The sequence below is a fragment of the Alosa pseudoharengus genome, unplaced genomic scaffold, assembly GCF_046254945.1.
Source record: "Alosa pseudoharengus isolate Yale_2024_CS ecotype anadromous, Long Island Sound unplaced genomic scaffold, YU_APseudo_1.1 YU_APseudo_1.1_scf_1, whole genome shotgun sequence".
Lineage (NCBI taxonomy): Eukaryota > Metazoa > Chordata > Actinopteri > Clupeiformes > Clupeidae > Alosa > Alosa pseudoharengus.
The window spans coordinates 18,712,120-18,735,536 of NW_027468564.1; the positions used below are offsets into that span (position 1 = coordinate 18,712,120).

General features: G+C 40.0%; 1 protein-coding gene and 1 long non-coding RNA gene across 2 annotated transcripts; both read right to left on the bottom strand.

The window, feature by feature from the left end:
* Positions 1-3,034: 3,034 nt before the first annotated feature.
* Positions 3,035-3,763, bottom strand: LOC143124690 (uncharacterized). The gene is made up of 3 exons (XR_012987077.1): positions 3,701-3,763; positions 3,343-3,453; positions 3,035-3,212 (listed from the first exon to the last, which is right to left on the bottom strand). It is a non-coding gene; the product is annotated as an uncharacterized LOC143124690 (long non-coding RNA).
* A 3,039-nt stretch (positions 3,764-6,802) lies between these two features.
* LOC143117291 (uncharacterized) lies at positions 6,803-8,077 on the bottom strand. The gene has a single exon (XM_076278921.1). It carries the CDS (start codon positions 8,075-8,077, stop codon positions 6,803-6,805), a length of 1,275 nt encoding a protein of 424 aa, XP_076135036.1.
* Positions 8,078-23,417: the final 15,340 nt, after the last annotated feature.

Genomic DNA, 23,417 nt, shown 5'->3' on the forward strand with positions numbered 1-23,417 from the left:
TCCCTGCAAATTTTTCCAGCCTAGCAAAATGACAGACAAGTAAATTGAAAGACATATAACACATGTTAAATGTTAACAACTTGTTAAATTCTCAACACATTAAAATTCTCAACACATTAAAAATTCACTGCTAAAGCCTGCTACTCGCTTGAATCTTTAGTATAAAACACATTGTTCACATCTTTTATATGGGTGTCAGGAGACAATTAAATGCTCGTTTTCAATGTTGTATACATTTCTACTGTCTATTTATGTTGCAACAAGAAAGTGATGGTCAACCTAACATTTAAACAACAACTGTAAGAGTTGTGTATGATTCTTAAAAACTGTGTATGTTCTTGTCCTATCTACAAGATTGAGTTTATGTAAACTAGACAATAGAAGACTTACTCTCCCAAATAGCTTGGTTCTTCCATCAAGCATTCCAAGGAATGCTTGGTGAGATAGCAGCTTTATGTCTTGAAAAGACCTTAGTAGATCCACCTCATAGATGGTGTGGTGGTGGTGGTGAAGCGTTGCTGGCCAGTATCCAGATCTTATTAGGTCATCTAAACATGCTGTCCAAGTGGACAGGCATGACCTGCATGTCTACACTGGCAGCTGAAGTTGGTATCGTCCTAGAATCATGAGTAGATTGAAGTGTTTTTATTGCACTGGAATATGTATCTGGTGTAAACTTAGCATGAACAACATGGTTAATTGGTACAATACATATAAAAGTTCAAATGCAAATAAATGGAGCTCTGACCATTCATTCCTATTAGGATGACCTCCTTGCCACCATTCAATCAGTGCAGGGGAACAGGTGCACCGTTGTTTCAAGTACACAGGTAATAGCCGCACTACAACACTTGTTTAACTCATTGAGTGCCTTTTCCTTCCCATGCATTGAGTGCCAAAAACGTAATATTACGTTTTTAGCTTTTTTTAAAAAAAATTACGAAACTAGACACTCTAACACACCTTTTATGTGATTTTGGAACTCTGTGATGAATGGAAATTAAATATATGACGATCGTGAAACTCACGAAAACGCACAATCTGTACATTTTATCTGGACATTTTATCATAACTCGGTTGCCGCTTTGGGTCGAATCAGTGACGCATGCACGTCAGGTCAAAACCAGGCCAATTTCGTGGGTCTATCACAAGGTGGCAGTCTCGCTGATCACTTCCCGGAAAGTTTACACAAGTAAGTAACAGGCAACACTTCATATTTCATGAAAGACGTTATATCTCCATTTCTAGAAAAAAACAGTGATTTTGATGAAAACTAGCCACTGTTTAGCTTGGGATTTCTCAGGAACAGAGGCGTGTAGAAATACACAGTTTGCACCCACCGAGAGCTTAAAGTCTCACTTTTTAATCGAGCTATTGTATGTGTTCATAGCTATAACACAGAATATGCTGTGGCTGTACAAAAATCATCAACAATGGTCTAGATTGCTGGCACTCTAAGCTCCCGAAAACAGCCTGGCATTCAATGAGTTAAGATGATAGTTACAAGTATGTAAGACATTGGAAAACACAAGTGTGAAAGTTACATAATAAAGATGTCCCCCTACCTTCAGAGTACACTTTGTAGTCTCCCTCAACCTCTTCAACTATGTCTGGGGCCAAGGGTTGAAAGTAGCCTTCAAACATACCATCCCTGTCATGCAATGTGTTGTTGTGGGTGATTTTATCACAGGGCCCACACTGTGTGCACATGCACTTTTAGCATCTGACAACAGTTGCCCTTATGTAGCACCTGTCACACAAATTCCCGGTGTCCTCTGACCTCATCAGTGACCGCAGAAGTTCAGGCCTTCTGCCCACCTTTGGGCACTCTGGGCCTGGCGCTCTGCCCAGGTCAGGGGGGCACTCTGCACCCTCTCACTGCTCTCCAAAACTGGAATGTTGTCAAGGATGTTTTGGAGAGAATTTTTTCTTTTACTGTATATCTAAAAGGAAAAAACCTGTTATCTTTATCCTTATTACTACAGGCTACACTCTAAGAAATGGAAGTACCAGTGTGTACCTAAGTCGGTACAAATGCTTGTCGCTGGGGAGTACCCTTTTGAAGTACAATAATGTACCCATGAATGCAGGTACATTTGTGTACCCTAGCCATCTGTACCCATCAAGGTACACTTGTGTACCTGCAATGACTAAAATGTACCTGTATATATATATTATCACATAGTACCCTTAAAAGGTACTAATCTGTACTTCAAGGGTACAACCCCAGTGAAAATTTAAGGTGGTATAACTAAAATATATGCACAACCAATAAGTACATTTAAATGTTTATTCTGGGGGGATATTACACACAATACTCCACATGAATACAGGTACAATAAATGTTAACATGTTCATATTAAAAACACATTCATATCAAAACATCAAAGTATCTTATATCCATATCAATATACATATTCACGTAAAACATGTTATGACTGTAAGTGTAAATAATAAAACACTTTGGTTTACAATATTTTGCCTGAGTAGCCACATTGTGTTTATATGCAGAAGGAAAAAATATATTAATTTGCACGATAGCACTAATAACACCTTTATATGATCTATAAAACACCAAAATTTGAGTTAGTAATTACTCCAACAAACCTTGTATGCTTTCAAGTTCATGTTAATACTCGTGTATGTGAGTGATGAAAATACAGTATCTGCTTGCCATAACCATTACACGTTGCAATTAACAAAGTCCTTGCAGTAACTTAGCTATGATCTTAGATCTCATTCACAGTGCATACACCATAGAATTGAGTGAACAATATGTGTGATGTAATGAGTCATATAGCGACATTTTAGAGTAGTATCTCAGAAAACAATGTGCCAGCCATTGGGAAATATTAGCAAGCCTGTAAAATGTACAATATATTGTTACAATGTTCATTACCTCACCAATAAATCAATCAATCAGAAAATACACTCCAATCCTTCCCATCATGAGGCGAGCCATTAAAAAGGCAAGAGTCTCAAAAGGCACCAAAGTTCAATTTCAAAAACTGGCAGAAGTCCAACATATTCTTCAGGAGAGTGTGCTAAGTAAAGGTCAACAGCAGTGGAGGCTGCTGTTTTCCCCCTCTTCAACTTCTGTTCCTCTGCATATATCCACTTTGACTTAGACTGGAACCTTACTTGATCTACAGGACGTTCACATATTTTCAATAGCAGTGGTAGCCTCACCAATGACAGCAGGGGTTTTACATCTGTTGGAAGCAAAATGCAAACACAAACCTCAGAATAAGATTTTTTTCAACCACACAAATAAATAGCCTCAGACAGATTGTGTAAAATACCTTGTCTAATACATGTATGTAACTATATCAATCTGCTCACCTGGCATAGATCAGCGCTGAGTCATTACAAGTTCCATGGACCGGCTGACTCTCCCAAACTTCTCCTTACTCCTTTTCACCGTATCTTCATGAACGAAAGCTGCCTGCTCCACTATGTGTTTGAGAGACAAATGCCATGCAATAGAATAATATAATTAAACAAAATGACACAACAATGAAATAGCATAGCATATAATCTTAACCAATATATAAATTGCTATTGGACAAAAAAAAATCTAAAAGTTGTCTGTCTGTATTATTATAATTTGCATAATTTATTATGCAATACTTTTCTATATGTATTTAACATCAATAAGAAAAATACCATTACAAAAAAAACACCAAGTTGGGTAACTTACGTAGCCATTAGATCCTTTAGGAAAGGTAAACTTACTTCCAAGTGGCCATATTCTGCCTTGGTGGGTATCTGTGAGAAGGATTAATGTTAGATTTATTACGTTAGACCATTATCAAGCTCTGAGTAACTATATAACATTATAGAATGGTTCTGAGTTGCTCCCTCTAGCTTCTAACTAGAAAAGCAATGACAAACAGGATGTTCTGATGAACATAGGCAACTCAACTAATTCATTTTCACCTAAACAAAATGATAGTGTTGAGAGTGACCATGGTTACTGCATGTATGCACATACCAGGCTTCTTTCACCTGCAGTACCGTTGATATTGAGAGTGAGGAGCTACGTCAGATCACGTGATCTTTTCCTGTAGTTTTGGGAGAAGCCGCCATTTTGAACGGCAAGAAATCAGGTTGTCATGGTAATTTGCGGCAGACACAGCGGGAGAAGTGAAGACAGCATTGATAAGCGATACACAGTGAGATAAATATTTTAGTTTACATCAATTAGACATGGACAAGGAGAAGACGAACACAAAGAGAATGTACAGGGAGAAGCTGAATGCCACAGCAAAGCAGCGGTATTTAGAGAAACTTTGTGGAATAAACCAGATCGACCCTTATGAGCTGTCAGCTGGAGAATGGAGCCGTGACATGAATGCTCTACCACCTTGTACTTACATGGACATGGTTAATTACCTTGTGTATGGTGTGAGCTATTACACCAAGCAGCAGTTCAAATGCTACAAGTCCCTGGAAAGCCATGAACAGTTCTGCTGTGGATGGGTGCAAGACCTGCAGATCTACAAGCCTGGAGGCTGTGAGAACACCGTGGTACTTGCTAAGGTAAGGAGCTAAAACTAGCTAACTCTAACGTCAAATGCTAGCAGCTACATGCTACTAACTACGCTGTTACATTAGCCTAGCATTGTTTCATAAACGTTGGACAGTAAACGTCTTCTGCAACTTTGAGAGCAACTCTGTATTTTGCTTGTAAATATGTGTAGAATTGTGTTCGTTTTCTGATTCATAGCCTACTAGCTGCTATTAGTGTGATGTTGAAGTAGGGAAAATATTATGGAGTTGGTTAGGCAGAAGGTTTGCCAAATCCCCCAGACGCTTCGGGAATCTCCCGGACACCGTTTTTGTAGTGCAATATTGTATGTTTATGAAGCACATTTGAAACAATGTATTGACTGTTACCACATACTTTACAGTGGGTCCCATTTAGAAGTGGCCACTTCATTCACGCTTGCCACAAGGTGGCAGTTTAAGTCCGCTGTAGCATTTGTAAACAGGGCAGCGGATTGCATTCAAAGGCGTTGCAGTGGCAGTGAGATACTGTAAGCAGAACGAAACTTAAGATCACCTCGTTGAAGTCATACGTACTTTTACTTTATTTAATCTTTTAACAGGTCATGCATTCACAGCGCCTCAGTCAACCTCCTCTGACACCGTGGGTCATTCTTGCACCTTCTGGGGAGGTGGTGTCTGCTCACTGCACCTGCATGGCTGGTGTGGCTGAGTCTTGCACACATGTTGGGGCCCTTCTTTTCAAGGTGGAGGCATCGGTGCGATTAAAGGAACAGGCCACAGTGACTGATGAACCAGCCTACTGGATGTTACCAGGCAACATCAACAAAGTCCATCCAGAGGTTGGTCACAAGATAGACTTCACATCAGCTGCAGCCAAACGCCGGTCCTTGAACAGCGTCATCGATGGTGAGAGCCACAGCAGACCTGCTTTCAGAACACGTGCAACCAAAGCTACAACTCTGACCCCAGCACCAACATCAGAAGACATGGACAAGATCTACAGTGACATACACAGAACAGGCACAAGGTCAGTTGTTCTCAGTGTGACGCCAAGGTACTGTGATGAATACCGTGACCCCACTCTCCCCATCAGAGACTTGAAGTCCCTGGCAAATCTGCATGGTACACGCACACTTGACACCTCCGATTTCTCAGCTCTGCGCCAGCACTGCCAGGCATTAGGAGGCATTGCTAATATTACAGACATACAGGCAGCACAGATCGAGCAAAGGACAAGGGGGCAGCACACATCCTCGCTGTGGTTTGCGGCACGAGCAGGGAGAATTACAGCCTCCTCCATGCACAGTGTTTATGCCACCGACATTCACTCACCAGCCCTGTCTACTGTGAAGAGATTCTGCTACCCTCAGCGCGGCCCAGGAACGGCAGCCACCACATGGGGCATCAAACAGGAGGAGAGGGCGAGGCAGGAATACATTTCCAGGACCAACCAAAAACACCACAACCAGGAGGTGCAGACCTGTGGGTTTTTTGTAAATCCTGCATTTCCACAAGTAGGAGCATCACCAGATGCAATTGTGGAGTGCACTTGCTGTGGAAAAGGCTGCATTGAGATCAAGTGTCCTGCGAAATACAAGGACAGCACCATTCTTGATGCATGCTCCTCCAACGACAGCAGCTTCCCTCTGTATCAGAAAGGGCAGATGCATCTGAAAACAAGTCATCCATACAGCCAGGTCCAGACACAAATGTTTGTTACAGAGAGGATGTACTGTGACTTTGTTGTCTGGACAAAGAGGGACTGTGCGATTCTGCGCATTTTCCAAGACCGAGCATTTTGGGAGCCACGTCTACAGAAGGCCCAGGAGTTCTTTACTGAGGTGTGTCTCCCAGAACTAGTGGCAAAACACTTCACAAAACAACCAACCTCCCAAGCATCAGCATCCTGCAGTGGGACTTGTGGACACCCTCCCCACTAACGCTCCTTGGCTTTGCCAACTTTACTTTAGCAATAACATAATATCAACTTTTTACCTTCTCATCTTGTTTTCTTCCTCACCCCCCCCATTAATGTTTACATCAATTTAACTGAAATGTTAATAGTAAATTATTCGTTTACACTGGCCTCTGTTTACTATTTATGTTTGCACTGCTTGTTCATGCACTACTTATTATTGCACTACATGTTCTTGCACTTTGCATGTTTTTCCTGATGGTTATTTAAACACATCTGTTTTTTAATCTACCTGTAAATAAAACACAGTAAAATCATATATGTTTCAAATGTTTATTTCACACTCAGTCAAAGCATAAATTTGTTTTATACATTTCAAATAATGACACTTTCACACATGTTGGTAAGGGCACAACAAATGATTACAATCTTGTCTAAAAACGTTACATCCTCACCCTCACAAGGCAGAATCATATGGATGGGTACAACTGTGTGTAAGACTCTGTACTTGTTGCGCACAAGACCAATCACTCTTTCCACATGAATTCTAAGGTGAGCTATAGCCCTGGTCTCCTCAACATCTTTTGCATCAAGCTGTGCACGACCCCTTGTGAAAGCAGGTATCTTCACCTCAGCACACATCATTCCCACACTTTCCCTGATGTTAAACCCTCGATCTGCTAACACAATGTCACCTGGTAACAGTTTATCTAGGAAACCACAATTCTCAGTCAGATGTTTGTCACTAGTTTGCCCACCCCATCCCTTTGAGACAAATGAAATGAAACCCTGTGGTGTGATGACAATAAGGTATTTCATAGTGTGGTGGTGTTTGTACTGGGAGAAAGTCTGGGCTCTTGCATGAAGATTAGACGGTTTTTCAATGAAAATTTCGAAACAATCCACAATTGCAGCAACATGCTTTCCAAATGATTCGATGAACTGGTGGGGCATACTAACCATCAAACAGTCTCTGCTTGGCCAGTGCACAATTGGAGACAGGCGGGCATACAACACTTCAATAGTCTGTTGAAAAGCAACACCGACTGTTGTTCTGTGAACTTGAAACAGGTGACTGAGGTGTTGAAAAGGCAGGTCTAACCTGAGACGCATCAGGGTCAACAGGACGCACTGGAATGCTGTAAGCTTTCTCTTTCCTTGATGGATATATGGTAGGATGTTGAGCAACATTGCCTGAAAAATTGCAAAGTTAGGAAGTCCAGTGTAGTACTTCACTTTCTCATCATCACCCCTCAGAAACCTTTCATCCATCCTGTATCCCTCAAGCTCCTCCTTCAGCTGTCTGTTCTCCTCCAACAGACTGACGATCAGGGCTTGCCTCGAAGTGCAGAATTCACATTCTGCACTGGTCATGACTGGCTGCTCAGCATCCAGGTCCTCTGGAAGCTCTTGCAGCGGCTCAGCATCCATGTCCTCTGGTTGCACCTGGGGCGGCTCAGCATCCAGCTCCTCTGGATGCAGCAGCTCAGCATCCAGGTTCTTTGGTTGCACCTGCAGTGGCTCAGCATACAGATCCTCAGCCACCACCTTACGCTTTAGGCTCCGCTGAAACCTTGCCTCATCAGTCATCTGAACATCGTCATGGCCCAACAACAAAGATGGCCTCCAGTCAGGGTGATTCTCCAGCATTTCATAGGATGGTTCACCTAAAGTAGAGTAATTATGAAAAGGTGTGAATTTACATGATGCATCATCTGGTAGACCCATTACACAACCCATTACTGTAATTGGCAACAAACAAAGGTAAGCTGGCATAACAAAGGTGAACATTAAGGTGACAAGTAGTAGAGGGAAGTGGGCAAAGTTAGTTGTGAGACAAACACATCTAACAAACACATCAGAGACGAACTTAAATATCATGTCCATCTCAAAATATCTTGTATGTAGCGCAGCCAACGTTACAAAGTTGGCAGTTTATTTTTGCTGCTAGTTTATGTTACAAAGTAGCACTAGCAAGTAGGTGGCTAACGTAGTATCATAGCTAACGTTAGTAGCGATATCAGAGTAAAGTTTAAGTAGCCTAACAAGGACACACACTCTTCAGATAGATAGACTAGCTTTAGCAGTCAACAAAATAAACACATTTTATGAAATATATTGAGAGCTTACCCGAGTGAAAATGCCGAGAACACACTCGCATACTCTTCGAAATGTTGTCGAAAGTGATGTCCCTTCTTCTCATCGCCGCTACCCAGGCCATTCGACGTCTCTTAGTCACCTCAGCAACTTGCTCTCCATACATCCTTTTCCATAAAGGGAACCGAAAAAAACGAACTCCAGTCTTGTTCCCCTGTTGATCGTTCGACCTGCTGTGGCAGTTCTTCACGCAGCATGTTGTAGGCATTGCGAAACAGAAAGTACCAAAATCTCCGTTGTGCTTCTCTATCTATCGCGGTGACAGCCGAGGCAGCTTGAGGCTTGACGTTCAAAATGGCGTTGGGGGCGGGGCCAAAAAACCATGACAACTACTTCTCACTCTCAATTAAACCAGCCTTTCAGGGAAGTTAGCAAGTATGTATGGCTAACAGTGCTAGGATATGCTCACATATCTATGGGCTAAGCTAGTTAGGATAATGATTGCTAGTGAAAGTTGGCTTCCACAAAAACTTAACAGATAAAACACACACACAAATCATTTCCTTACCATTCATCATGATAGTCATGCATTATTGAAGGAGTTTGAATTCCATTTAAAAATATCTGAATTCATAGCTAACCTAGGTTAACCTAAGTTGCTAGCGAATGCTAATGTTAGCCTTTAAGCCAACAATCTGTAACAGTAGGCTATTTACAATTTACAAACCGAATTTCGATAAATTGCAACTACACCTTACCTCTGAATAGCTTTGCCTCCTCTTCCACAAAGATTATTCCATCCTGCACATGTGTTTTCTCACACCAAGCTCCTCACTGAAAGTTGCTCCATTTCTTGGTGAGTGAGATGAACAAAGTTGAGGGGGAAAATAACGGTTGCTCCCGTCCAGAATCTCCTCCCCCAACAACTTTTGAGTGACAGGCCATGTACTTTTTGTACCCTTGGGTACAAATATGGTCCCTTTGCAAAAAGGTACATTAATGATCCAGGAACGGTACATATTAGTACTTTAGGGGCTCAATTTTGTTCCCTTTAAGGTACAGGGTCAAAAGTTGTACCTAAAAGAACAAAAATGTACCCCAACCGTACCCCTATTTTTGAGAGTGTACAACAAGATCTACTCTGAAGCCGACCTATCTGATGACGTCCTCAATACGATGGGGTTTTGTCTTGGATAGTGATCAGCTGACTAATTGATTTCAATCAAGAAGTCTAGACCTAGGCTATGTTTTTGTGTCTGAATGCACTACATGCGATCTGATGAAGGCCTTGTAGGCCGAAATGTTATCGCCCATTAAACATTCCTTCATTGTAACTCGGAGTGTGCAGCGCCTTCTTTTTCTTTACATGACCTATATAGGGCCTACCATATTAGAAATGTTAATGATTTTAATGCAGTGTATTCTTCATCCTCCGTTGCATTATTCATTAATATAATTCTAAACGGATTTCTGTAGCTCAAACAGCTCAGAATTGTAGTTGAGAACGTCAGTTATAATGGCCCACGTATTTAAAAAATGTCGGGTTTAAATCGGGCTCGGGCTCATAATTACAGTGAATGTGTCGGGCCGGGTTGGGCTCGGGCACAATGTGCACGGGCTCGGGTAGGGTCGGGCTTGATTTTTTGGGCCCGATCTAAGCTCTAATGAGAAGGTCTTCAGTGCGCCACTGACATGACTGGCTGCTCAGGGTTGGTGAAGGAGGATGCTCGTATCCCAGCTTAGTGACGCCCTTGATCACAAGCTAAATCTTTTTTTTTCTGGGTGTTCCACACACAGCCATGGCCTGGACGGGCCTAGGCACACATGTCAGTCTTGCCCGTCCAATTAGAGGGCTTTCCATCGTTTACATTATGTCAGCTTTGATGAGATGCGTTCATATTCCACTTTTTATGTCATAAACTCATGCCTATGAACAGGATTGTAGTAAGATTGTCCAATTAATTTTATATTGTTATTGATAGGCTATTGCTGTCATTAGCCAGGCTACAAGTTATGCTTATAGACATTTAACCTACTATATTTATTTTTAACATACACTCTAAAAAATACTGGGTTATTTTCTCAACCCAAACACTGGGTTGAGGCGGTTACAGTAGGTGATTTTGTGGGGTTGTTTTTACTCATGTTGGGTTATTTTCTGTAACCCAGCTTGTTGGGTTGATAGTGCCCCTCCTCTCCCCCACCTGACGTGGAGTACACTACCCAGCACCTGGGTGACTTTAACACAGCTGCATAGTTATTTGAGAGTTCGAAAAAAATCGTTATTCTTCCAACCGTCCAGTCCAGCAGCTGTCAACATGCAATGGAAATCAGGCGATTTCGGAAGGTATGTATCTGTATGTACCTTATGTTTTTCTTGTCTAGACTCATTTTAAAAGTCCACCCAGAGACATATCTTTCGTGATATGAATGGATATTCTGCCTGCCAATTTCGTTCAGCCTCAAGCAGGTTAACAATTGAATTTCCCCTGGGGATAAATAAAGTATCTATCTATCTTGCTCTTGGGTGCTCCTTGTTGGGGCCCCCCCCCCCCCAATCACAATCCTCCCCCACCTTTCTTATGCAGCCCTTGCCACTTAATCTACTAAACCCCTCTTCTATTGCACTTTTTACCCCCCCGCCCCCCCCATAAATGCACAAATAGGCTGACACCATACTTAATTTCACTGCATTTCTTACTTCCAGTAACTATATGCATGTGACAATAAACTTCCTTGTATTCCTTGTATCTATCTATCTATCAATTGTGTCATTCATGCTAACTAACGTTAGCAGCTAGCTAACATTAACTTACAATTACTGCTAATGTTGATGTTAAATATACACAAAGACAGACTCATAAAAACATAGTTCTGTGTTCACTGCGTATGAACTGCTGAACAGAAACAAAACAAACTTTTACAACTAACTATAATTAGCATAGCTATCTAGCAATCCATGTTAATTGCTATGCTTCGTGGTGGTGCATCCTATGGGTGCAGCTAACGTTTTTGTCAGCTAATATTAGCTAACACAGTCGAAGTAATGCTAGTGTCTTCACATCGTATATGAATTCATTCAGGGTAGCTTCATATTATAGCCATGCAACTTAACGTTACTGGGTGTTTTTTGTTTCTTGGTGGTAACATTAGACAGTCATTTATCAGACTGTCTTACAATGGCCAGTAAGGACTTCCAGCAACTTACTGAAGATGCTGAAAGGCTCGTGCATGAGATGAATCTGACAGCAGTAAGTGAAAATACAGTTGACTGCTGTTAAGGTGTATTTTCTGTGATGTAAGTAGATATATTATACTTATGTAAGCACCTGTAAAATTGACATTTCAGTATGCTTAATAACCTTGTACTACCCTTTTGTTTTTGTATGAATTTACTCCATGTACCAGTTTGCTTTGTAATTTACTTGCTTCTGTGATTTACGACATTCTACATGTGAACCAATCAAATGTCTTTGTTTGTTTTGCTTTTATTTGAATTGTTTAAGCAGCCAATTATTATTTGTTATTTGTTTATGACCGCGAAATTGCGGTGAAACTGAGGGTTCCATCGCCTCAGTGAGGAGAAGGCTCGTCAGTCCCAGTTGCCCTGATAAGACAGCGGTCACCGTTTTCTCTGCTCCGCCAGTAGTGCTGCATTTGTTGGAGACCACTCGCACTGTTCGGTGTGTTTAGGCCCACATGCATGAGCATCAGTGCGGAGGTGTGGGATGACCGGTCACGGGACTGATTGATTTTATCTTGTCTATATCGTCAGTTTAACCAGTTAGTTAGCTGCCAGTTTAGCTAGCTAACTAGGAGACGCTAAATGTGCAGGCTGTGGGATGAGGACAGAGCTAGATAACGCTGCTGTTTTTCACCTCTGGACCTGCTGCTCTTTTTGGAGACGGACTCGATTGCGCTCCGGTGCTGGGCCCACCGGAGCAACACGACCTCCCGAGGGCAACTGACCTTTAACTTTACCGCCGGTGCTGAGCCCACCGGAGGACCAACCACCCTCAGGGTTCGTACGGGTGCTTGAAATCCTTGAAAATGCTTGAATTTTAATGTTGCGTTTTCAAGGTTTGAAAAGTGCTTGCATTTTGGATAAAGTGCTTGAAAATGCTTAAAATTGTAAGTGTATTTCTTTTGCCACAGATAGCTATCTGACGGAATAGCTAGTTTAGCCTATAGATGCAGAAAGTCGGAGAGTTTAAAATTAAAACTTCTCCGCCATGGTCCTCGCTTGCGCCTCTGCGTGTGTGACTGATCTGCCCAGTCTATGGATCTGCCAGTCTGTTTTCATGCGTGACAACGCCCCCTGCACACAGTCGGAGATGACCATCAACATGAAGTGAGGTTGCCGTTTTAATGAGCGTTGGTTAGAAAATAGCTAGTTCGGACTGTTGAACAGAAATCATGTAGGGTCATACAGATGCATTGCTAGCTAGGTCGCCATTAAAGCTAACATATTATTGAATAGGCTACTTATCTCCAATCATTGGAAAACAAGGAGAAAGTTAGGTTGAAGAGGGAGACGAAACTTTATGGTATGTGAATGCAAAACCGCACCAGTCATGTCTATGGCCGTAGGCCTATCTACCATAGAGGTCACCTTTCTTTCTTCAAATTTCGTTTTATTTATTAACTAAAAATAGCCGACAAGACAATTATCCTTGCATCAACGCACCGTCACGCACGCAACACGTAGTTGTAGATACCTCTGACATGTCAAAACGAAAGTAGAGTTGACTCTGCCATCGCGGAGCTATGTCCTAACTAACGAACGCAACACAGTGTCTCACGCAGCTCAAATAAACTTCAATACCCACAAATCAATTGTCCAAAATAAATAATCGTCAGACCTGAACAAAGACTGACTTTAAGGCCTACTCAGTTTAAATATCAGAGTATGGACCAATAGCATATAGATAGATAATAGTAGATATTTATATGGATATTATCTAAGCATGATATTGATTATTGGTCAGTTATTTACACAGGGGACAGGAGAAGGGAAATCAGGCAGAAAGGTGGAAATGAGGAGAAAGAGCTAGGAGAAGAGAGGGAAATAATAGGCAAAGGGCCCTCACAAGTGAGTGTCAGTCAACTTCACATCACCCAACGTCACATCTCTGCATTGCTAGCCTACTGGTTGGTAGCTCATGATAACAGATGTAGGCAAGAAAGAGACATAATCACTCTTGACTGTCATGAAAGAGCGAGCCTTAACATTAGTTTGAGTTCACATATTCAGCAAAGAATAGTTATTTGTTGAGTGATTATTTTCTTATTTTATTTTATTTATTTATTTAATGTTTTTTTTTTTTTGGTATATTGACTCAGCCAGTTAGATAGCAAGCGTTAGATAGCAAGCAAAGTCTACTTCCAGACAGGTCACACATTTTTGAAGTTTTCCTTTAATTTCTTTTCCTGCTATTAAGAAACACAATTTTGTCTGTTAAAACCATCTATAAATGATAAAAAAGTAAAAATAATTTTGAGTTAGTATATTCGTATAGTATGTAATTTGTCACCGCTGTAAAGTGCTGGAAAAGCTTGAAAATTGACCTTGAAAGTGCTTGAAAAGTGCTTGAATTTGATGTTGGAATAGGTGTACGAACCCTGAAGATGTAAAAATAAAATGCATGCACAAGAACGGCACAAATAAGTACCGCTGGCCGACTCTACGAGACGACATTAGCTGGTATAGAGAGGATCAGATTGTGTGCTTCATGAAAGAGCCGCAACCTTTGAATAAAAGGTCCATGCAACTGGAGAAGACGGTGTGGAATTTCATTGAAAAACACCTGGGTTGCTGGTCCGCTTCATAAATTTGCAATATATGAATTAAAAAAATGTTTTTTATGATATTTCTTTATAGTGTAATACATTTCATGATTGAAGGTGGGGTGGGGGTGAGGTGAGTTGCCTTTCAAATATAGTGTTGTTCAGGGGTTTCATGACCACCCATTTGTTCTTTTAAATGTTGTCCACCCCGTTACCACCATTGTTACACCAGGGAGTGTGTGTTTTTGCTATATTCATGAAATAAAATCAATAAATGTTTTGCATATCTTTGTTGTTACTTGCAGAACAAGAACTGGCAAAATCAAATATCTTAAACATTTGACCAAATTCCATAGAATTTCCTATTTTCTTTTAAAACAATTGTGTGAACATTACCATCTAGTCTTAAATCAGAGCGTGTATTTTATATACAGTGTGTGTTTATTAAAACTTTTTTAAAAATATATTTACAGGGGCAAGGTGAGGGACAGTTGAGCTCTCAGAAAATGTAAATATTATAATAACTGTCCATTAAAAATATTTATTAATAGAGATGAAAATGTCCAGTAACGCGGGGGGACATTTGTGTATACACATGTACAACAAATCTGATTAAAATTCTGATGTCATAACATCCTGAGCTGGCCCAATATATGTTAAGTTGAACATGTCCTTCATCAGATGAAATGATAAAATCAATGAAGATGTGAATTTTTTTTAGGCAAGGTTAACACCCTCAAATGGCACCATTTGCTAAGAATGACCCAGCCATGTAACTTACTGGGTGGTTCTTGGTGGACTTTGGTGGTAATAAATTGGATTCAATAACTGAATAATGTGTTAACATTAGCTAGCTAACGTTAGCACTGCTGAACTTATGTTTATGTTTGTCAGCCTAATGTTAGGCTAATGTTAATGTTATCAAGCTCATTTGACATAAATGCATGTTTTGTAGGCTATTACCGGTATTATGTTTAAAACAACTCCATAATATTAGGTGGTTATGGTTTCCGAGTGTGTTGCACTAATAATTTGTCTCCTGGTGGATTTTTATGTCTGTCAATATCATTCACTGGTAATGGTTCATGCAAGTCTTGATATAAAGTTTTGTAGGCTAACAGTGATTAAAATGCACTCTTTTTTTTCTTTGATTGACAGGGCTGACCCCTAAAACGGACTTTGGAATCTGCCTGCCTTCATGGAAGTATCACATGCATTTTATACTAGGCTATCTATTCAAAAATAAAGAAAACTATCAAATAAATAATTGTGTCGAACTGTTTTATTTCATTGCATGGCTTTTGATGGCAATTAATATAGACTGTTCAGGCCTAAAGCTGTTAACAGAAGGTGTGACTTTCCAGTAAGTAAATACAAACTTTGAGTTATTAAAAGTTTGTACCAGCAGAGTATTTTAAAAATCAACCAGTAGTTTTTGGGGATTTGGTTACATAACCCAAACATTACGTAACTTTAACTAAACAGTTGTGTCAACATAACCCAACATATTGGTTAAATTTCAACCCAGTTGTTGGGTTAAATTTAGTAACCCAATTTGCTTGGTTAAGATAACCCAATGCTGTGTTGGACTCCATTTTACTCAGCGGCTGGGTTGAAAACAACCCAGTTTGGAACCCAGACTGGGTTGTTTTCAACCCAGCATTTTTTAGAGTGTGATTGGAAGACTGCTATTGCTGACAGAGCTGAAACCATCATTGAAGTTGACGGGGTTAAGGTGTGCTCCTGTATTGGTGTTGAAGAGGCTTTCCTGGCAGTGTTTTGCATGTACTTCGTTTTCAATATGGAGTACCCTGCCCACTTGAAAAACACATTTATATTCTTTCAGAGGTGCATTGCACAGATAGTTGTGGCTGGAGACTAGCTCTCGACACCGGTGACTCGCCTTATTAACCTCCTATACGGAAATGCCTCCATTACATCAGTGTACTAAGTGTCGTCGCAGAACTTTCACTCTTACCAAACTTATTCAGCATATTGGACTTGTCCATGCCCACAAACCTACACTCTAAAAAATGCTGGGTTGAAAACAACCCAAACTGGGTTGTTTTCAACCCAGCCGCTGAGTAAAATGTGGTCCAACACAGCATTGGGTTATCTTAACCAAGCAAATTGGGTTACTAAATTTAACCCAACAACTGGGTTGACATTTAACCAATATGTTGGGTTATGTTGACACAACTGTTTAGTTAAAGTTACGTAACGTTTGGGTTATGTAACCAAATCCCCCCAAAACTACTGGTTGATTTTTAAAATACTCTGCTTGTACAAACTTGTAATAACTCAAAGTTTGTATTTACTTACTTGAAAGTCACACCTTCTGTTAACAGCTTTAGGCCTGATATAGACAGTATATTAAATGTCCATCAAAAGCCATGCAATGAAATAAAACAGTTAAACATAATTATTTATTTGATAGTTTTCTTTATTTTTGAATAGATAGCCTAGTATAAAATTCATGTGATACTTCCATGAAGGCAGGCAGATTCCAAAGTCCGTTTTGGGGGTCAGTCCTGTCAATCAAAGAAAAAAAGAGTGCATTTTAATCACGGGTAGCCTACAAAACTTTATATCAAGACGTGCATGAACCATTACCAGTGAATGATGTTGACAGACATAAAAATCCACCAGGAGACAAATTATTAGTGCAACACACTCGGAAACCATGTCCACCTTATATTATGGAGTTGTTTTAAACATAATACCGGTAATACAAAACGTGCATTTATGTCAGACGAGCTTGATAACACTAGCAGGTAACATTACCATTAACGTTAGCCTAACATTAGGCTGACAGTCAGCAGTGCTAACGTTAGCTAGCTGTGTTAACACATTCTTAGTGAATCCAAGTTAATGTTACCACCAAGAACCACCCAGTAAGTTACATGGCTATAATATGGGGCTACCCTGAATGATTTAATAAGATGTTGTTTGGCATGATTATTATCGTAAGTTACGTGTGTTGTGAAGAGACTACTTCGACTGTGTTGTTAGCTAGTTGACAAACGTTAGCCACGAAGCATATTTAATTAGCATAAAGTTTCCAAGTCTGCTAACGTTACCTACCAGCTGCTGGTATGCTAATTGTAGTTCGTTGTAAAAGTTTGTTTTGTTTCTGTTCAGCAGTTCCTACCCAGTGAATACAGAAATATGTTTTATGAGTCTGTCTTTGTGTAGATTTAACATTAACAGTAGCTAATATTAGCTGGAATGAATGACACCTGCTAACCTGCTTGAAGCTGAACGAAATGGCAGGCAGAATATTCCTTGATATCACGAAGGTATGTCTCTGGGTGGACTTTTAAAATCCGTCTGGATAAAAATAAATAAATAAAAGCAGATACATACCTTCCGAAATCACCTGATTTCCATTGCATGTTGACAGCTGCTGGACTGGACGGTTGAAAGAATATGCCTGCCTGCCGATTTTTTTCTCTCAACCTTCAAATAACTATGCAGCTGTGTTGAAGTCACCCTGGTGCTGGGTAGTGTACTCCACGTCAGGTATGGGACAGGGGGGAGCACAGCCCTAAACTATCAACCCAGCAGTGATAAACTATCAACCCAGCAAGCTGGGTTACAGAAATGACCCAATATGAGTAAAAACAACCAAACAAAACGACCCAACAGCCTCAACCCAGCGTTTGGGTTGAAAAAATATCCCAGCATTTTTTAGAGTGTAATTTCAGCATCACATGTGGCTTGAAAGACTGTCAGTCATCATTTTCATAATATCACTCATACAGACGGCATGTTTACAGGAAACATAAACAGAGCTTTTTTCTTTCTTTGGAGAACAATGACATTATAGAACAACCCAGTCTTGAATGCATTCCACCAGAACACTCTAAAAAATGCTGGGTTGAAAACAACCCAACCGCTGAGTAAAATGTGGTCCAACACAGCATTGGGTTATCTTAACCAAGCAAATTGGGTTACTAAATTTAACCCAACTGGGTTGAAATTTAATCAATATGTTGGGTTATGTTGACACAACTATTTAGTTAAAGTTACGTAATGTTTGGGTTATGTAACCAAATCCCCCAAAAAACTGCTGGTTGATTTTTAAAATACTCTGCTTGTACAAACTTTTAATAACTCAAAGTTTGTATTTACTTGAAAGTCACACCTTCTGTTAACAGCTTTAGGCCTTATATAGACAGTCTAGATATTAAATGGCCATCAAAAGCCATGCAATGAAATAAAACAGTTAGACATAATTATTTATTTGATAGTTTTCTTTATTTTTTAATAGTGTGCCTAGTATAAAATGCATGTGATACTTCCATGAAGGCAGGCAGATTCCAAAGTCCGTTTTGGGGGTCAGTTCTGTCAATCAAAGAAAAAAAGAGTGCATTTTACAAAACTTTATATCAAGATGTGCATGAACCATTACCAGTGAATGATGTTGACAGACATAAAAATCCACCAGGAGACAAATTATTAGTGCAACACACTCGGAAACTATGACCACCTAATATTATGGAGTTGTTTTAAACATAATACCGGTAATATAAAAAGTGCGTTCATGTCAGATGAGCTAACATTACCATTAGCCTAACATTAGGCTGACAATCAGCAGTACTAACGTTAGCTAGCTATGTTAACACATTCAGTTAGTGAATCCAAGTTAATGTTACCACCAAGAACCACCCAGTAAGTTACATGGCTATGAGGCTACCCTGAATGATTTAATAAGATGTTGTTTGGCATGATTATTATCGTAAGTTACGTGTGTTGTGAAGATACTACTTCGACTGTGTTAGCTAGTTGACAAACGTTAGCCACGAAGCATATTTAATTAGCATAAAGTTTCCATGTCTGCTAACGTTACCTACCAGCTGCTGGTATGCTAATTGTAGTTCATTGTAAAAGTTTGTTTTGTTTCTGTTCAGCAGTTCCTACCCAGTGAATACAGAACTATGTTTTTATGAGTCTGTCTTTGTGTAGATTTAACATTAACAGTAGCTAATATTAGCTGGAATTAATGACACCTGCTAACCTGCTTGAAGCTGAACGAAATGGCAGGCAGAATATTCCTTGATATCACGAAGGGTATGTCTCTGGGTGGACTTTTAAAATCCGTCTGGATAAAAATAAATAAATAATATACGATACATACCTTCCCGAAATCACCTGATTTCCATTGCATGTTGACAGCTGCTGGACTGGACGGTTGAAAGAATATGCCTGCCTGACGATTTTTTTTCTCAACCTTCAAATAACTATGCAGCTGTGTTGAAGTCACCCTGGTGCTGGGTAGTGTACTCCACGTCAGGTGGGGGACAGGAGGGAGCACAGCCCTAAACTATCAACCCAGCAGTGATAAACTATCAACCCAGCAAGCTGGGTTACAGAAATGACCCAATATGAGTAAAAACAACCAAACAAAATGACCCAAAAGCCTCAACCCAGCGTTTGGGTTGAAAAAATAACCCAGCAATTTTTAGAGTGAACCAGACCAACTTACACCACCAAGTATGGACCAACTGCTTGAGGGACTGAAAGATAACTTGTTTGGTTTCATTTTAAAATGTAGAGAAAAAAATGGACTTCCCCTTTCAGTCCAGCAAGACATTGTCGATGATCTCCAATTTTTGCTCTGTTTTTTTAAAGAAAACTATGATATACGGAGCCCCGGATATGTCATGGGGAAAAAAATAATAAGTTGTGGCCACGAAATAGCAATTCATTCCCACAAAATAATAAGTTGTGGCCACAAAATAGCAATTAGTTCCCACAAAGTACTAATTTGTGGCCACGAAATATTAATTAGTTCCCACGAAATAGTAATTCGTTCCCACGAAATAGGTAATTTGTGGCCACGAAATATGTAGTCTAACGTGCACTGGACAGCTGGGTGAGCAAATCGAGCGCCAGTAGAAGCCTGTCGTGTCTTTTCTCATCACTCCCCACCAGCTCTCAATTCTCTGGTTTGCAGTAGGGTACAACCGGGACGATTGAAACGGGGGACGAATTAAACATTCCGGTTTTCTCCGAGTGCAACGATGATAGACAGACATCATTTGGACAAAACATAGAGCATATTAACCTCCGTTGCTCAGCCAAATGCCATCCTGTTACGTCCTGTTATCACGGAGTTACAGGCGATAAACGATTTCTGATGGACACAAGTTTACTTCATTAGCGGTTTATTTTTTTGGATTATTAAAGAGTGTTTTTCATTTAAAGGTTTGACTCCATGCTTATTCAGTAGAGCATTTAGTGCTCTCCCCAATCCCAGACGTTCACATTGCATGTTTGTTTGTAATGGATGCAAAACAGCCTATAATGTCTATGGGGGGATGATTGAAACACCTATTTGTCCCGACCAGGCAGTAAACCCCATTTATTCTAAGTCAATGCACACGTATCTGTGTTTATACTATATTTTATTCAGGTGAGACATGGAAAAGCAGTTTTAGAAAGATGCAAATATATTTGGGGCTATCAGGTAGGGGGTCGAGTTTTGCCATGTTAACCTATGGAGACTGACGGCCTGTGGGTCATGAAGGGCACTTATTTGGATGTGTGGTGGCTTTAACCACATAAAAACAGAGTGAAATAACATTTTGTACTATAGAAACATTATATAATTCGAGACATGCATTATTCTAGCTATATTAATGGCATAGTGCATGCTATTTCCATAACTGCGAAATACGCGCATCACCATGACGGCAATGAGTTGTTAACAGACATGAACCAAGACATATAGCCCAGCAGCAATCTATCTAAAATAACACATACTTGAAGTACCATTCATGGTATGTTGTCAAATATTGAAGTTGTGGGAAGTTTACATAATTTAAGCTGTATGTTTCATTCGTCCCCCATGCTGTTTCATTTGTCCCAGCCAGGAGGGACGAATGAAACATAATGCACGTTCGACTTCTCCTTAAATAACTCTTGAACGGTTTTGTTCAGAGCTGTAAATGCAACTGTATTTGACAGAGGACAGATGTAGGTTGCTAGTGACAACATATTAACATTCAGTGTTTTACAATGTCTTTGTACATTACGTGTCATTAAAAAGTGTTTCATTTGTCCCGGTTCTCCATCAGCCTCGGCGTTGCTCCTGACCGTCCATCTATCTCGGCACAGGTCCTCGGGTCAGCGCACCTCTGCGACGCAACGTTTTACAAAAGATAAAAGTGCCCGATATACAGTATGATTTCATCAGCGTGCGGCGTATGCAAATAATAACAAAGAAATGGAACAGTGATGGGTGTGTGGGTAGAAGGCGTGAGATGAGATGAGGATGGGGAAAAAGTGAGAGTGAGGAGGGGGGGGGGGGGGGATGAAGATTCACCTCCAGCTATCTGATGCATGTTTTAATGGAAATGTTGACGGCCGCCTTATAAAAAAACGCAAACGAGAGAGACACGTTCAAGTCGTACCTACGCCGGTGCAGCGACATGGCTCTTAATAGTTGGAGATGCCTCTCGCTAATAATGAATCCCTCCAATGCCAGGCTTTTCAAAATGTCTTTGTATTTCATTCCCAGCCTAAAATAGCACTCTACCATACTATCCCTGTCCATTGTGTGAGCAGCGACTGTTCCTGTTTGAGGAGTTGCGCTTGATTTGCTCATCCAGCTGTCCAGTGCACAGCCTATAGGCCTACCTATTTTGTGGCCACAAATTACCTATTTCGTGGGAACAAATTACTATTTCGTGGGAACGAATTAATATTTCGTGGCCACAAATTAGTACTTTGTGGGAACGAATTGCTATTTTGTGGCCACAACTTATTATTTTGTGGGAACGAATTGCTATTTCGTGGCCACAACTTATTATTTTTTTCCCCCATGACATATCCGGGGCTTCGTAATGATACGTTCATTTCTTATCATCTTGAAAAAAATGGGTTTCGTTTGTGAAGAACTGGGAATTTTCCTCCGATTTGTTGGGTGTGTGTGAAAAATCCTACAGCAAAAGCACAAACACACCATATTCTACACTTCGACAAAACACTTTAAAAACACACGACACCTTTCAAGATGTCCAATTTGATGTGCCAGGTAAAATGCTTCAGTGTGTGTCACAGCTGTTAATAATGTGAACATTTTCATAGTAGGTCATGCACATGCGGAAGACATTCCATTATTTTGGAAGTTAAAGTACATCATAAATGTAGATTCTAGTTAGGTGTTATGCGGAAAAATGTTACGTCCACTGTCTTTTGACACTCATTTACATGCATTCAGAGTCAGGTTTGATGAACATTGGACATTGATACATCCAGGAGATGAGGTAGACCATCAAGCTCTAGATATGTATTCGCTTGATGATGGCTTGTTTGTTTCTTTAAAATATTTTGTCCAAATGCAAATGTTCAAGCATTGGTCAAAATGTTGTTATGTCCACTGTCTTATGACAGTCATTTACATGTTAAATTTTCTGCAGATGTAATTTAACCAATTTTTCACATTGGGAAAAAGTTCTTAAACCATTTGTCATGCCTGTATGAATGTTAATTGTATTACTATTGATATTGTGTGTTGATTGACCATCTTTATGAATGTAATGTATGAATAATTTACGTATTCCTCTATTTTCTGCAGACATGTCATTTACCAAGATAATTTCATATTAGGAAAAGGTGTTTAAAAACTGTCTGTATGAATGTTAATTGTATTACTATTGATATTGTGTTATGAGTTGACCATATGCATGAATATATGTAACATGTATATCGAGTTGATGAAATGATGTGAACATAAATTCATTTTTATGGAATAAAACATTTGAATATACATACTTGCTGAGCATGTTTCCATACCACCTTAAATTCTTACTGGTGTGTACCCTTAAAGAACAGATTAGTACCTTTAAGGGTACTACAAGGTAATGATTTGTACAAGTACATTTTAGTCATTGCAGGTACACATGTGTACCTTGATAGGTACAGATGACTAGGGTACAGAAAAGTACCTGCATTCATGGGTACAGTATTGTACTTCAAAAGGGTACCGCCCCAGCGACAAGCATTTGTACCGACTTAGGTACTTCCATTTCTTAGAGTGTGTGTCAATCCAGAGACGGATATTCTGAATTGCATGGTTTCATTTGTGCCTCTTTCCTGT